General features: G+C 38.1%; 1 protein-coding gene across 1 annotated transcript in view; it reads left to right on the forward strand.

The window, feature by feature from the left end:
* The first annotated feature begins 4,380 nt into the window (after positions 1 to 4,380).
* The window catches only part of lmbrd1 (LMBR1 domain containing 1), a 50,406-nt gene continuing 37,891 nt past the window's right edge, over positions 4,381 to 16,895 (forward strand). Inside the window, exons 1-3 of the mRNA XM_034551247.1 lie at positions 4,381 to 4,481; positions 6,164 to 6,340; positions 7,130 to 7,193. Coding sequence (XP_034407138.1) covers positions 4,416 to 4,481; positions 6,164 to 6,340; positions 7,130 to 7,193 — 307 coding nt within the window. The 5' untranslated portion in view covers positions 4,381 to 4,415. The remainder of the gene's footprint in view (positions 4,482 to 6,163; positions 6,341 to 7,129; positions 7,194 to 16,895) is intronic.

Raw genomic sequence — 16,895 nt, forward strand, 5'->3', positions numbered from 1 at the left:
AATAAACTGTGTCAAATTCAAAAATTGAAGTCATGCCAGCTTTAAAAGGCATCACAATCAAAAAGTACAATATTTGACCGTGGATGACATTGTTGCACTGTGATTTACACTGTGTTGCACCAACAGTATTTGTACATCCTGCATTGAATGTTGTCGTATATATTGGACATTTCTGCTGTCTGTACAAAAAAACTACACTTGCTTTCCAGTACATTACATTGTGGGTGTTCCTTAGCAGCCTGCTCTCACATGATAGTTAAGGTTGCTGTGCAGCTTAAGTTATGCTAAATTAGAAATGAATTTACAAACTGACCCCATATCGCCACATCAGGTATCACCTCAACAACATACAGCTATGCCACCAAAAGTCTTTTCAAGTCATGGAAGCTCCACCTATTACGCTCACTCAGTCAGTGGGAGGAGGTCACATTAAGTGGTGACGGTGCATTTTTGTGTTTTCAAAATGTAAGGACAAATTTGAAAGGGGACCAAGCGCTTCAGGGACAGAGCTATTGGACATATTTGGAATTGTTTCTGCAGCGTCTCAAGAGTGGATGAGAGGTGGATGTGATACTATTATTTTGCTGCGACAGAAGTATCGTCCACAGGAGACAACATGGACTATAGGTAACGTGGGTGTTGTGATCTCCACTGTAGAAACCCCTGCAGTTGATTTATATAATTATGAAATTAAAGAAGGATTAAGATAATATACACCATTCAAATGTAAATCATCTATTTCCCAAATCCTCCTTTATTCACAAACATTTTTCTCAGCAAGCCATCTTTTAACAGACTACGGTACATGGCTTCCATGAGGGCACGTTGCCAAGCTGCATGATAAAGGCATTTGCAGTTTTGAAAGGTTGCATGAATTAAGTTGACCTACCTTCCCTGAGCAAGGTAATAATGGGTGAATAAATTACATTAGCTTAATTATTATTTTTAAAAGTCATGGGCATAAATGAATTTTAGATTTATCGTTATTGATTTTAGTGGGTTGAATTTTGAAAGTGTTCAAAGCAATAGTCACCGACTAATTAACTGGTAAGCATATTCATAATTCCCATTAGTAACAGACTAATTTCCTCCAATACAATATAGAGAATTTTCACTTGCAGAAAGTTTAGAGCCTCAATGTCACCGTGGCCTTTTATAGTCTACCCCTTGCAAAAGTAATTACTCAAGTAATAATTTAATTTTGGCTCTATAATTCTAGACATGATAAAGCATGACTGCACACTTTTATACTTTTGTAATTCAAGGGACAATATATTCTTTATATGGAGTACTTCTCCTGACACTGGGCACTCAAAACTATAAGAATGGTGGAACAGTTTAGATCCCATTGCCACATACATTTGGATCCCCTGCTAAATGAAGCAGAGGGTCATACCACTAAAGAGTTGATTTTTCTTATAAACTGGTATTGTGAGGGATACATTTTTATACTTCAAATAAATACATAGTGACTTCTAAGAATTCATGGTCCTTCTCGTCATTAAAATGAAGAATCTACAACAAGAAACACCTTAACATGTTTCTCAAGTAGCAGCAGCGATATCTGACAGTACTGATTATATTGTGAATATCATATTAAAATGACTCTTACGTTGGCCATGATAGTATATGTGGTAGTAGAAACATATATATTGGACAGTGGAAATTTAAGCAAACATGTCAGGTATAGAGTAGAGAGTAATGTCAGTGCCTAAACAAGCTGAAAAGTGCTGACCAAAGAGAGGAGACAGAAAAAGCATAAACTTCAAGTATATATTCAAGAGGCCAACCCCAAGAAAGAAAACTGAAGGAAACAAATTATAATGTAAAGCTGATATATGCGCTTCATGAAACACACTGCAGTGAGCCACTGCTCAGACAGCAGTACTAATAAGGAATTTTGCATTTGACTTGTTAACAATATGCATTGTATAAGAAACACACAATCATATACGAAGGACTACTACCATCAGCACCAAAGACAGTGTCTGTTTGCTTGTGTGGGCCACTGCGGAGGATAATTGATAGCGAGTATTACCCCACTGATCTGCTTTACACATGGGAATGCAGCTACATGTGCACTACACCCTAATCTCCAGTGACCTACTTCTAGTTTTTCAGCAAATTTCAAGCTCACTGTACCAGATGAGTTTTCCGGATATACTGGATGAATACATAATGTCAGTTTGATTGCCTTGTGTCCACTTGCCAGACAATGTGCCAAATGGATAGTACAATTGTCCCAGAAGTACTGCTCAGGTGCGCCAAAGCGCTTGTGTAAATATTTTACATGTTAACATTTTTATCAGCTTACAAGTTGCTTAATGAGAATTAATGAGAATACCTAACACTGTAAAAATAATTCTGATAGGTTGATGCTTTAAAAATGCCAAACCAATTATAATAAATAAATGATAAAATGTATAAGCACATTTTTCTGCTCATGCTGCTGTGGTTTTATAAGCCACACTTTTAGTAAAAGTATCTGATTATTTCTTTCCTCACAGATGGTAGGGTATTGTATGAAACTTAAACTTCGAGGATAGCTGGCCCTAAATGTGTTTTTCATCAGACTTATGCCAAAGGCCCTATAGATAGATAGATAGATAGATAGACAGACAGACAGAAAGACAGATATACATATATATATATATATATATATATATATATATATATATATATATATATATATATATATATATATATATATATATTAGATAGATATGAATAAAGTATCTAGCAGGACATATTACATTTAAGAATTTAAATAATAAAGGAAATGAAAATGAAAAAATATAAATAAAAATGAAAGTGTATATAGTTTAGTACTTAAGTGTATATAAAGTATAAAGTGAAAGCGGTGCAAGGTTTATTGATGTTGTTCAATTTGAGGAGGATCTGGCCAGAGGTGATTTATCGTACAGTCTAATTGCAGTTGGCAGGAATGTTCTCCTGTATCAGGAATGTTCTCCTGTATCAGGAATGTTCTCCTGTATCTGTCCTTGTGACAGCGGAGCTGAAGCAGTCAGTTGGAGAACGTGCTCCTCTGTCCCTGCAGTAGGTGGTGGAGAGGGTGGTCCGGATTATCCAATATGGACAATAATTTCGTCAGTGTCCTCCTCTCCACCACCTGCTCCGGATAGTGCAGTTTGCAGTCAATGATGGAGCCGGCCTTCCTCATCAGTTTAGTGAGTCGGTTGGTGTCTCCGGCTCCAATGCTGCTTCCCAAGCAGACTACGGCGAAGTCCAGAGCACTGGCCACAACAGACTGGTAGAACATCTCCAACATCTTGCTGATCACATCGAAAGATCTGAGTTTCCTCAAGAAAAAGAGTCGACTCATCCCCTTCTTGTACAAAGCGTTAATGTTGGCTTTCCAGTTCAGTCTGTTGTCGATGGAGACACCCAGGAACCTGTACTCCCCCACCATGTCTACATCCTCTCCCATAACTCTCAGTGGTTGTGGAGCCATCCTCTTCCTCCTGAAGTCCACCACCATATATTCAATTCAATTCATTTTATTTTGTATAGCCCAATATCACAAATTACAAATTTGCCTCAGAGGGCTTTACAATCTGTACACATACGACATCCCTGTCCCAGGACCTCACATCGGATCAGGAAAAACTCCCCAAAAATAACCTTTCACAGGGAAAAAAGGGAAGAAACCTTCAGGAGAGCAACAGAGGAGGATCCCTCTCCCCGGATTGACAGATGCAATAGATGTCATGTGTACAGAAGCTCTCTGGTCTTGGCCACGTTCAGAAGCAGGTGATTTATACCGGCCCACTCCACAAAGTCATCCACTAGTGCCCTGTACTCCACTTCCCGTCCGTCCTTAATACACCGACCACTGCAGAGTCATCAGAGAACTTCTGCAGATGGCAACACCCAGAGTTGTACTGGAAGTCAGTGGTGTACAGGGTGAACAGTTCCCTGTGGGGCTCCAACATCCCTGACCACCGTCCCAGACAGCACATGGCCCAGGACAAACTGTGCTCTGCCTGTGAGGTAGTCAGTGATCCAGTACGCATTAACGGCCACCACCAGCATCTTCTCACTCAGCAGCAGTGGTTGGATGGTGTTGAATGCACTGGTGGAATCAAATAAAGTGATTCTCACAGAGCCACCGATTCAATGCAGCAGGTGGTGTGGTCCACTCCCACATGAGGCTAGTAATCAAATTGCAGAGGGTCCAGTCCTATATTGTAGTGTTGGAATCTGCTGTTTCTGTCTTGCATTCCTGACCCTCCACCAGTAAATATTACATTCTACTCTTCACTAAACGGCTGTAACAGTACAGCCCACACAGACAATATACACACACATGGACATATCAACAGAGACCTGCTGCTCGCGCGCCACCGTGGTGACGTCAACGGGAGCACGTGGCTTTGTTATTGCAGGAAGTGAAGATGGCGGATCAGCAGCTGCTCACCGAGTCGGCGCTCGGGTGGTCTATTTTCACCTGTGTACTTCTGGTAAGCAAGTTCGACGATGTCCAGTTCGTGGTTTCATCAAGCACGGACTGTCACGCGCGTATTGTGAGATGTTTCAGCGGGTGAAGCTATTACATGGCTGCGCTATATCAACGTCAACATTTTGTTTTGGCTAACATTAGCCACGACACGGTTTCAGGCTGTTGTTGCGCAGCGTGCAGTTTAGTATACGTGTGCATACATTACTATTAGAAGCAGGTAGGAGTGTGAAACACCACTACGAGAATAGAAGGCCGGTATTTTTATTATAGTGTACAGAATATGAACATCTGTGTAGATGCTATTCGGCAACAGCGTCCATCTGTGCTGTTGCGTAACCTAGTTGGGTTTCAAAATGCGCTTTACACAAATTATGCTCTCGAAGTTGGTGCTGCTGAAACTCATCAAAAACGAGGCGGTTTTCCCACCACAGATACCGCAAACAGGCACACACACGTCTGACCATTCCGTCCCTGCGAGTCATTATGTTTGAACTCATGTAATGACTTTACTGTATGTCTTGAAGTTGGTCAGCCAGGTAATCTGCCGCCCAGTATAGCGCTCATTATCTCAGCTGTCACTCGGAGTCACGTGGGCAGATCAGAAGCCGTGCAGAATAGGAGAATGAATGCCAGGATGCCATTACATTGCTCTGCTTCCCCTCGCCACCACACTAGCAACCCTTCTATTTGAACACACATGTCAATGCCTCTTATTGAGATGCAAAGCCTGCGTCATTACCTGGCAAAAAACAAGCAGCCAGAGGCTTAAGGCTACAGGCCTTTAATTGATCCTGTCTGTGAATGGCAGGCCTTGATCTAAAGGGACTAGTTTTAGCAGTGTCCTCACTTCTTACTGCTCGTGTGCCTTGAATACGTCCTTGTCATTTTGGAGACCCTTATTTGCTTCTTCATCTCGGGTTTCCTGCCAGTTACAATGACATCCCTCTCTTTTTTTAAAATTTTGCATGTTAGGCAGCAACATAATGCTTCAGCAAATTCATGAAATAATTCAAAGTTGAAAGCTAAAAGCTGTATTGCATAATTGTCTATTTCTGCTTTATAAAAAAAGAGTAAACTTTGTGTTATTTACTTTAGTCCTTAACAATGTCAGTGAGTCTGCGTTCACTCATGTGCTGAAAGGACAAGTGGAGGGAGTACGGTATAATCAGATCACTTGTCCCCTAGCACCCGCAGTCAGGCTATTTTCAGTGTATGATTCCCTGCTTGTGTTAACACTTTGGTTTGAGTAATTATTTTTGGCAATTGTTCAATAGAATAGAAATACAGCTCAGCGACAGCGATCATTGTAGGCTACACAAAGGTAGAATTTCTTGCAGGGTATTATATCGGATTGCATCATTTTGTTTTTTCAGTTGTGTCTATTTAATAATTCTCCCAATGTATTCATTCCTAAAATTATTTTATGAACCCAACCTTTCTGCAATTACATCATTAAAAATGTTTTGTAATGTACTGTCTAAAGCTTTAGTTAAATAATAGATGGGTTTCCGTCAGCAAACACTGATGAAAAGTGCACCTACATGTGCACTATACACTAAGTGTGTAGACTGCATGTCTCGGATCAGGGAGAATATTACTTACACAAATTGTTATTGTTCCTCAAATTGGTATCAATCTTTAGTTGTTTTAACTTGATTATTAAATGTTTTTTTCTCTGTATAGGTAATCCTTGCTTTCTGTTGGGTCTACATTCGGAAATTTCAAAGTCGGCAGGAAAGTGAAGTTGTCTCAACTATCACAGCAATATGTGCCCTCGCCATTGCTTTGATAACTTCAGCACTTCTACCAGTGGATATATTTCTTGTCTCCTTCATGAAGTATCCCAATGGTACCTATAAGGTTAGTATCTGTTATGCTAACAGCGCCAGTAAAATCTATTTGAGAAACACTAACGAGTTGTCCTGAGGCAGCTTTTAACTTTGCCGTGTAATTTTCTTAGAATTAGACAAAGTGGACATTGTTTTAGTCCAATCTAAAAGCTAAATGCATTTCTGGGCTCATACTGTTTTTGCAAAGTCATTGCATTTGCTTTCTATCTATTTGAAGATTTAGCAGAGTGTGTAATAGCGTTTCAATTTGAACAGCAGGTAATTTCTTTTTTTTCTGTGGGTTGTGAGCGGCTGTGATTGCTCAGGGTTTTTTGTACCACTTAGTCATGACCAAGATAGGCTGCACATGTTAACTCATCAAGGACATAAACCCTTATACATCCCTTACTCATTAATCAGACATGATATATTGGTGATCTTGTAATTATACTTTACTTTAATAAGCGAAGAAGCATGAAAGCAAGTGGTGGCTTTTTTTCAAGAAATTTGCCACGGTTAAACAAAAAATTTGTTAGAAATCGACACACATTATTTCATCTTCTGGAGAATTAATTCAGTGAGTAAAATGCAAGCTTATGTTGGACATTTTCCCACACCTGTGCCATGCATGAATACAAATAGATACATTCTCCATACCTCCCTCTGTGTGTTTATTATCACACTATATTTTATACTTTTTAATGTTTTTTAGAATGATCTTTAATCTAATTGCTATCTGTTCTTATTGATTATTATACTTTATCATTTGTTTTGCTGTTGAACTTTCTTAACCATGTACTTTTTCTTTGCTAACATCCAGGAATGGGCAGCAAACAATGAGACAAGAGGTCAAATTGAAGACACTGTGCTGTATGGATATTACAGTAAGTTCATTCTGTTAATACCCATCTATCTGGAAGCACCTTTAAAAAAAAACATATTTGTTGACAAAATAATAGCTAGAGGATTATTTACTTTCTTTCTCTGAATCAGCTCTACCATTTGAATATTTTCTCTGAAATTAGCTGTTTTACAATCAGTGATTAGTGTGCATCATCATTCTTCTACAATATCCACTTGTTTCAATTGACGGTCGTGCCAGTTCAATTACATCTATGGCCTGACTCACCCACACAGCACTCTTGGTGTGTTAACGGCTTAACTTTGGGATTCACATTCGCTCATTGATTACCACAATGGCAACTCCTTTTCATGGAATGAAACTCTCACAAAGCTCATGCAAGCTACTCGTCTGTGCGAGTACTGTTGTGTTTTAAATAGTAAGGTTTGAGTGAAATTACACGTGTTTGGGAGGTAGTGAGCGTACGACTGGACAATTGAGACTTGGAATATATCACATGAGTTGTGTGAGAGTTACTTCACTTTGGCCCAGCAAGTGTAAGCAGCAGTCAGTAGTGTTTAAAACAAATTGTGAATTACAGCAACCACCAGAGGTCCCTAAGCATGCAGTCATAGATGAGCACAAAAATGATTAGGCTGATGGGTCCAGGGGTATGTGAGATTAGCTATGAATGGACAAACTGATTCACACACACACACACACACACACACACACGACTGAACATATAACCTCCTGCAAGTCGAGATAATGGAAAGTACTTTTGAAAAATAAAAAAACCTTTTCATAAGGTGATGTTAATGGAAAGACCGAGCAGTTTGTTTTCCATGATCATGCAATATATTAGAGATATCAAACATTTACAGCTTTTCCTGGCAAAATGACCATTGGAATAAGTGGAATGTGTCAAATAGCAGGCAGCTTACATTAGTCAACTAACGCTGTCAATAATACATTACATTTATTGTTGCATATTAAGAAGGCTCAAAGGTTTTTCATTGGATGTGACTGCAGATGAAACACACACACACACACACACACACACAGTAATCCCATCTCTATATTACTGGGGAACACAAGGTGAATTGTTTTCATGACCTTCATATGAAGACATTCTAGTATCATTGATACTTCGGCCACTGGGTCTTAATGATGAGCAGCATCATAGTCACTCGCATCTTTACACCATTTGCAGTTTGTGTTATGCATTTCTTGTATGCAGCCAAAGTCTTCCTCCTTCATGTTAAGGTGAAACCGGTTAGACAAATCCTGTGCTTACAGATCAAGTTCATATTTATAAGACCAGAAAGTCAGAATTAGCATATCTGTGGTTAAAACGGCTATCATAAAAATACTCTTGGCTGTTCTTGGAAATTCATTTTAAGTTATTGTAACATTTTGGTGTGGTCTGAGTTGAGCACCAATTTAAAGAGGACTCACTTTCATTGGCAATCACAATTAGATTTCCTCCATAGATTGTCGTCTTTAGGTTTGCATTATTGATTTTTCTATAACCTGTAGTAAGGAAAAATTACGTGTGTATCCTAAATGGCCACATGGGACCCATGGGCTATTTACATAGGTGTGTTCACTTAAAGCGATTTGACATTTGTCTGATGCTGCTACTGGTTACACAGTCCAGCGTTATCAATTTTATTGGTTCATTAAATTTGGTCGCCTCATGTAAGTCAAGCATAGCATGACAAACAGGTTAATTGACCATTTTCAAAGCAGACATTGTGGCTTGTTGTAGCAGAACAAGTGGAATTGATAACTGTAAAAACGGTCTAGTACTTATAGTTAAGTGTATGCAGGCTCATTGTCAGGGCTTACTTAATGAAACTGAGCCATTGTTGAAGAAATGTTTCACCTGTGTTTTTGCTGCTGTGACAAGTACAAATGTATGTACCGAAACAAGTTTAATAATAGCAGCAGCAATTTGGATGTTATCCTTTTTGTATCGCCTTTTACAGGCAAGTAAGGAAATAGCTGCTGCGATTTTGACACTTTTTCAGTCGTTTTAAGTTTTAACAGTTTACTCTTACTCTTATTACATGTTAAAGGAGTTAAAGTTAGATTTAACGATTTTAAAAATGTACTCTTTTATTTAGAGATTGTTGATCTCAATAGGTCTTATCTGTTTAAATATGGGTTAAGTATAAACAAAAATAATTAGAGAGGCACCGATACCTTTTGGATTTGGGTATCAATCTGATATCCGTGTTTAATTACTAAACTGTAGGCAGAATCATTCTGGTGTGTGTGTAAGGCAAAATCAGGCTTGAAATAAACCTTGCTTTCATAACTTGTAGTGTAGTTTAGTATTTATTAAAGTATTGGTATCCATCAATTCAGCTATTTGAGTAGTGGATCAATATCCATTAACAGTGTCGGTATTGGATATCTCTGATACAAAATTAAAGTTTGCCTTTATTTTCTCTTTCCGACATGGACTGAGGGTTTGTTTACAATCTTTGCCATCATTTCAGGGCTTGTGTTCTTTGCCCTATTCAACTTGTCGAAACAAAACGACAACAAACAAACCAAGTAATCTCGATATATTAATCTTCTTCTCTGCAGAAGTCTAGCTACAGGGTTGCTTTCCAAGAACAACTCTTTACTGGCACTGGCGATTTGTTTTTGGCTTGAGGCATACTGGGTTGTATCATATGTAGGTTTGTCAAGCGTTCAGTCAGGCATCTTTGAATTGTCCTGCACGATTCTCTAGCTATGAGAGAGGGCAGGTTCAGTCTCCATGGATCACGCCATAATTCCAGTATTTGAGTCTGGTTGCAAATCATGGGGACAGTATCTAGGCCGTTTGGCTGATAAATTCCTAACTGAAAGCTATTAGTGCTGCTGAAATTTCTTTATGATTGTCATATTAAAGGATAATATGAGTTTGTTGTCTTTGACGGGAGCAAATTCAGTCATGCCAAAGACACTAAATCACACGTTTTCTAACAGATGCTGCCTTAAAGTGCCTGTCAGCAATGCTGTTATGTACCGTCTGTTCAGAAATGCCAAATGCAAGGAAGACAAGCTGTCCCCTTGCCCAGACAGCCCAATCAAAGAAACCACTTTCCCTCGTAGAATGACATGAGAAAAATTGGCTTTCACAGTCCATGAACACTGCACATGAATCCAGCATTCAAAAATATGATTTCCTACACAAGATTCATTTTCTCTGTTACCATCCATAGTTTGTATTCGACATCCCCTTGAACCCAAACTTTTATGGAGACATAATACCTTACCTGTTGGCTTCGTCTTGAATGCAGGACTGTTTCCCGCTAGTAGTTAAATCATTTCAATGAACAAATTGCCTGGAATCCATTTTTCATGGTGCAACAGTTACACTTCTTAAGACACAATCTCTATCATTGTTTTGAGTTGCTGCTGAAGTTGCTGTGCATCATGCAGCACCTCATGCCATGTCCTTTTACAGTCTTATTCCACATACATGCTTATATTCTATACTGTGTGCCAAGTTGGCATTATATTACAGACATAGTTGATTCAAACCATTCACAAAATATTCATATACATTTTATTATCCAGTTCCAAATCTTCCAAGACACTCCACTGCATTCTGGGGGCTAGGAGAGGGATAAGAGAGAAGCTTGAAAGAGTTAGCTACCTGCCTCACGCATGTGTCTATGTGATCATAGCTCTGGGAGTGTGTGGTGCAGAATCATCTGCCTGTGAATTTGTTGTGGTCTTGCAACCTTTGGCTGTTGATAAGGAAGGTCGAGTGATTGTAAAACGGCCTAAAATACAAAAATTAGAGCCTTCCAGATTTTATTGATGTTGTGGAAAGTTCCTCAAAGCATATATTGGGAATAATGTTAGTGCATTTTAAAATATTGCAAATGCATTCCGAACTTAGGTATACCAAATAACATATGTTATATCATATAATGAGTTAAATTGTTACAGATTGGCTACTGATTGTGATAATTTGCTCAAGCTAGTTTAAGGTAAATAAATACTTTACATACACAAATGCTGCACATTCAAGATGCATATCTATGTGAATAGTAAAAAGATGTTTGTGACATTTTGAGAGGACTGTAATTTGAGTAAAGTCCTACATTTTTTTTATCCGGTTATTGATGTTTATGTACAACCAGGGACTCATTCCTCTCTCCTTTTTGAGGGCCATTGGTTTTTTTATTTGCCAGTAGGTGGAGACCAAGCTCCATGTGTGTCTCCTTACAAATCTAACCTTTGAAGTAGAATCTTCTTTAAGGGCACATTTGACAGCACTGTCTATTTGTCTCTTCACAATTGGAATAGCGACAGGTTTGAAATCGAGATCCCCTATTACTTACAGTTGAGCGTGCTTTACTTCAAGGTGATTGACTTGCATTCAGTAGTGATCACAGTTATTAACCATGTCCAGTCATTGAAAAATGTCTCTGCTTTATTTAGTTAATTTCTGACACAATTTGATGGCCTTACATAGCTGTAATTTGGTACATTTCTTTCAGTTGTTGGTTCAGAAATATGTACATTATTCTTTGGACACAAGCTTTAGGTTAAATCAAACCTACTGTGAAGGGGACAATGTCAACATTTCTGCAGCAGTCTTGAATCTACTTTTCTGCTGTATAGTTTTACAAGCACATTGGTATCACACTGGAGACAATATAGTGAGGTAATGATAATATAGCACAATTACATTTTTATTTCAATGGATTGTTACTTTTGTAACAGATTTGTATAATTTTCTTTTATTCACACAATTATACATAATGAGAAAAAGTGGATGATATTGTGATATTTATAGGTTATTTTGCACCCTTTTGTTTATTAAACTGCATGCATGTTTATTTTTTAAGCATTATCAATTTCTGTGAAAGCTCACAGTTGCTCAGACTCCTTTTCTTGTGAAGGCTACAGTACATGTTACCAGTAACATCATCAAATACATGCATTTCAGGTGTGTTACATCTTACAAACATGCATTTATGAGTGCATGAGGACAGTTAATTGCATCAGAATGCATTTTGAGTGTGAGCAAACATCTATGTACCTGTGATGAAGAGATCACGGCTACATCAGAACCTAACTAATGCCAAAAAACAGGAAGTGAAAATATGTTGTCGAAGTGAAATGTTACCTATTGAATGTACCGTATTTGTAGGTGCAGTCAATACATTTTACCCAGTGTAATATCAGATAAAATCTACCTTAACTTTACAGAGGATATACATGTCGGTAACTGAAACACCCACTTCCTTTTAGAGCCCAAATAGCTTTTTGTGATCTTTGACGAGCCCTAAGTTTGAAAGCCTTTCAATTCCAGTCTCTGTCCATTTATACATTTCCTTGAACTGCTTAGTACTTCAAAGCAGTGATGCATAAGGCCCTTAAGCAACAGGGCAAAATACCCCTGGGACCTTTAAATAAGTCATTGGCTCTCTCTCTGCTTTTTTAATGCCATTTGCAGGGGAGAAGTTAGAGAGGATGCAATCCTCTTGTAAATATCCTGCAAGTACTTTCTTTTTGTCTGCGATTCTTGTCCACCTACATGTTCTGACAGAATCTTTAAAGGAAAGAGGTCTGGTGCTTCTTTTAAGAGCATTCTTAAAACATTGACAAATTGCAGTTTTTATTTTGAAGGGCAGTGTCCAGTGTTCAAAAGACACTTTTCTTGCCACAATGTGCTAAAACCTCAACCGAGGTAAACATTGTTAGCTCTGTCAGCACTTTAGCCATCGTTTTTTCTTTTAGCACAGTTAGCTGTATGTTGAGAGCTGTTGATTGGCAACATAAATACTTTTCAATATCGTATGTTAGTTATCGACTTTCAAATACGCCAATACCAATATATCTATAGTAAGCTAATGTAATATAATGTTTGCCATTCTGATGTACTGGTTAGGCTCTAATATTCTATATTATACCAGTGCATCTTCCCACTTTATTGCTTTAGTCCAGCTTAATACCTCTTCATCAATTCATTTAACACTCTTGTGCTAAAACATTATAAGGTGATAACCAAATGTTAAAATGTTATATTTTATTCCTCAGTAATTCTCCTCTACACACTTTGGAATACATGATTAGGTGTTAACATGTGCATGTTAGAAGTCGTCTGTTTTAAAGGCAGGGTTACTATCCTCTCTGATCAGCTGACATATTTATTATATTTAAACGTTAAGGCATGTTTGTGTATTTAAGCATGGATGTAAGCTGTGATGTCCAACGCTGAAGGGTCTCTGCAAATCCATCACAAACATGTTTGACTTACAATTTGAATTGTCAACCACCTCTTTTAATTTGATATCAGGCGGTTATTGTTTTTATTTGTTATATATCTTCTGTCCAGATAACATGGTGCAGCATTAAACAATAGCAACATGCTTTTATAGCCAACTCTCCCCAAAACTTTCTAAATATGTTTCATTAATTTGTTTTGGCTTCCCTTATGAGTAAATTGGGGACCATGCTATATTTGAACACAATAACTATATAAAGGGTTAAGGCAGGGGTCAGCAACCATTCCTATCCAAAGAGCCATTTGGCCCTATTTTCCACCAAATAAAATGTGTCTGGAGCCGCAAAACCTATTTGATATCACAGCTTATAAAGTTTTATATAAATAGTCATAGTATATATACAAAAACTATAGTTTGTTGTATTTATGAAATTATAGAACCAGAATAAAGACAATTGTTGACATTGTATTGCTATTTTACCGGTTCTAACTAAATCAAACTCTTATGAAGAGGAGACAAAAAAAATACACTGGTCAATTAATCAGACAACTATGTAGGTCCTGAACTCCCCACCTCCATATTTGTGGATCACGGGGTAGAGTGGTCGTCCTGTAACCACGAGGTAGCAGGTTCGATACCCGTCCTCCAGTTCAAAGTGGTGTCAAAGTGTCCTTTAGGCCATGTCCACACTACTACGTAACCCTATAACAACACATATATTCTTCTACGTTTACACTGAGCGTTGTCACTTTGCCGGAGTTTTAGACTCGAGGACAGAGGATTTATGAAACACTCCCGAGGACGGACACGTTTTCACTAACGGACTCCTTAATGTCTCACGAGCTGCCACAGAACCAGCAGCAGTTGAGTTTGGAGACTTCATGAAAGTAGATTTATTTGCTCTGTTTGCTGCAGCTCTTCTTCACTGCTGTGTGCTAGTTCTGGAGAGTCTTTCAACATTACATGTTTGATAATTCCTGTCACATTTTTATAAAGCATACAGGTAAGCCAGCATTGTTGGCAGTGAAAGCAAATTAATATGTGGACGCAGAACTAAACTCTCTATTTTTCTCCGTGACTTTTCTTTTTTGTATTTATCCATTGACAGTTTAACGAAGGCGGGGCTCTGCATATCATGATGAGCCACCTGCAGGGAAAGACGATTGACAGCAACGTAATAGGATGTGACATACATTTTAGTTAAACAAATATTACATTTCTTTTATTTTCAGTGACATAGTAATAGCTCAATCTCAAAGATAAAAGGTGTTCCCTTTGAATGATTGTCCACTGGGCAAAACATGAATAGCAGCATTAAACAATAGCAAAATGTTTTCTGTGAACTGTATTTCGACGAAAGTTGGTTGTGCTCAATGAAGCCATAGATATAACGTTTCGAATACTGGACTTTTAGCTCCAATTGATAATGTGATGCATTACAATGTTTTTCCTATAAAGCAGGTATTCTGTATCTGCTCACTATTCATAACAATCTGAATTCTACAGATTTCTTTCAAGAGTCTGAAGCTTCCTTTCTTCGTCTTTGGATAGTGTAGAGATGTCTCAGCATATGTGTTATTACAGTTACACATGACTTTCTCATGGCAGAGGTTGCACACTTCTTTCTGTTGATCTTTAAAATTTTAAACTTGTATTTACCATGTTTGTTTCTGCTCTGTCAAGTAATTTGAGTTTGATATTAAAATACTAATAATGTATTCCACATTTGCATGGTCATACATACGCATGTTAAACAAGGAAAGTGAAGTGTGAAAGTGTTGATTTAGCCCGCTCTTTCTTGGCTATGTACAGATTGGAAACATAGTTAAAAGCAGCAATTACGGAGTGCCTTGGTAGCCAAACACAGCGTATGTCACGGACCTGCAGCGTCCCCGATTCGATTCTAGCCATGAGACCTTTCTCCAATCTGCCTCTACACTGTCCTCTGCCCAATGAAAGCAAAATACAGCAAACAAAAAAAATGTTAAGTGGCTTTAAGAATGACTCCAAAACATACCCGCAGCAATGAGCCTTGATAATCCATCATCTTATGAAGTTCCTTTGTCTTGAATGTTAGCAAACATCTGTTTACTCACTCACCCAACAAAAACGGAGCAACACAGGCAGTAAAGTTGGATTCCTTCTTGCTACCTGTCAAATTGAGCTATAATATTCACTTGTGTTTTATCCCCCCCCCCCCCCCCCACTGAAGAGTGTCATTCCTTTCAGCAAGTGTCTGTACAGACATATATTTTCATCAGTCTCTGGAATCCTTTTGTTAGAGTCAGTGTAAAATCTCCCCTGGCATTTAATTTTCACAAAATATGTAATACTTTTTGCCTGTCTACAAGGATTAAAGAGTCCAGGTGCTAATGTCTGTGGAGAGGCACAGTAAGATGAGGACAAGGCTCTTATTTTTCTCATTAAGAGTGAAACTATTGCTCTGTATGATAGTTTGTAATTGTTGGAAACAAATATATAATTATTATTAAAATATAATGAGATATTGACTACTGCCTATGTTGATGTCCTCACATTATTTCCCCAGTTGGCACTCCATTTGTAGATGAAGGCTTTTATTGTCACCTCTCCAACAAAACTTTGAGAATATGTTTCATTGATTTGTTTTGGCTGTCCTTATGAGTAAATTGGGGTCCATGCTATATTTGAACACAATAACTATATAAAGGGTTAAGGGAGGACAATCAACTATTTATTCTCTACTCTGTCAGATAACATGGTGCAGCATCAAACAATAGCGAAATGTTTTCTGTGAACTGTCTTTCAAGGAAAGTTGGTTGTGCTCAATGAAGCCATATAAATAATGTTTTGGATACTGGATTTTTAGGTCCAATTGATAATGTGATGCATTACAATGTTATTCCTATAAAGCAGGTATTCTGTATTGGCTCACTATTCATATCCTTCAAGGCTACTCTTAGAAATGGATGGTCCCTACTTCCTGCAACAATGCACAAGGAGCCCTGTGGATTCCGTTTGTCCTACTGGGTACGCTGGCTGCTTTTCAACCAAACAAAATATGCCATTGAGCTATGAAGTGAAACAAAACCATAGAATATGACAACAGCATGTTTCATCTTGTGACAGTCATTGTTAAGCAGATGGCAACAAACTGGAGTAACATGTGGCTGGACGTTCAAGATACTACATGCAGAGTCAGCGTACATAAGCTATACATAGTCTGTTAGAAGTCTCTCTCAAAAAAATTAATGTATAATATATTCTTTAATTTGTTTTTGCTTCCCTTAAGAGTAAATTGGGGTCCATGCTATATTTGAACACAAGACCTACATTAAGGCTTAAGGGAGGACAATCAATTATTTATTCTGTTCTCTCTATCAGGTGTAATGTACTAAACTTCTATCCCTGGTCAGGCGTTCGTCCCAGTAGATCTGCTCAGAGAGTAATGGATGATACATGGTAAGGCAGTATGACCTATTCTCTCAGTATGTTAATATTCATGGTGTTATGATTAATAT

The sequence above is a fragment of the Cyclopterus lumpus genome, chromosome 15 (genome assembly GCF_009769545.1).
Source record: "Cyclopterus lumpus isolate fCycLum1 chromosome 15, fCycLum1.pri, whole genome shotgun sequence".
NCBI classification, from domain to species: domain Eukaryota; kingdom Metazoa; phylum Chordata; class Actinopteri; order Perciformes; family Cyclopteridae; genus Cyclopterus; species Cyclopterus lumpus.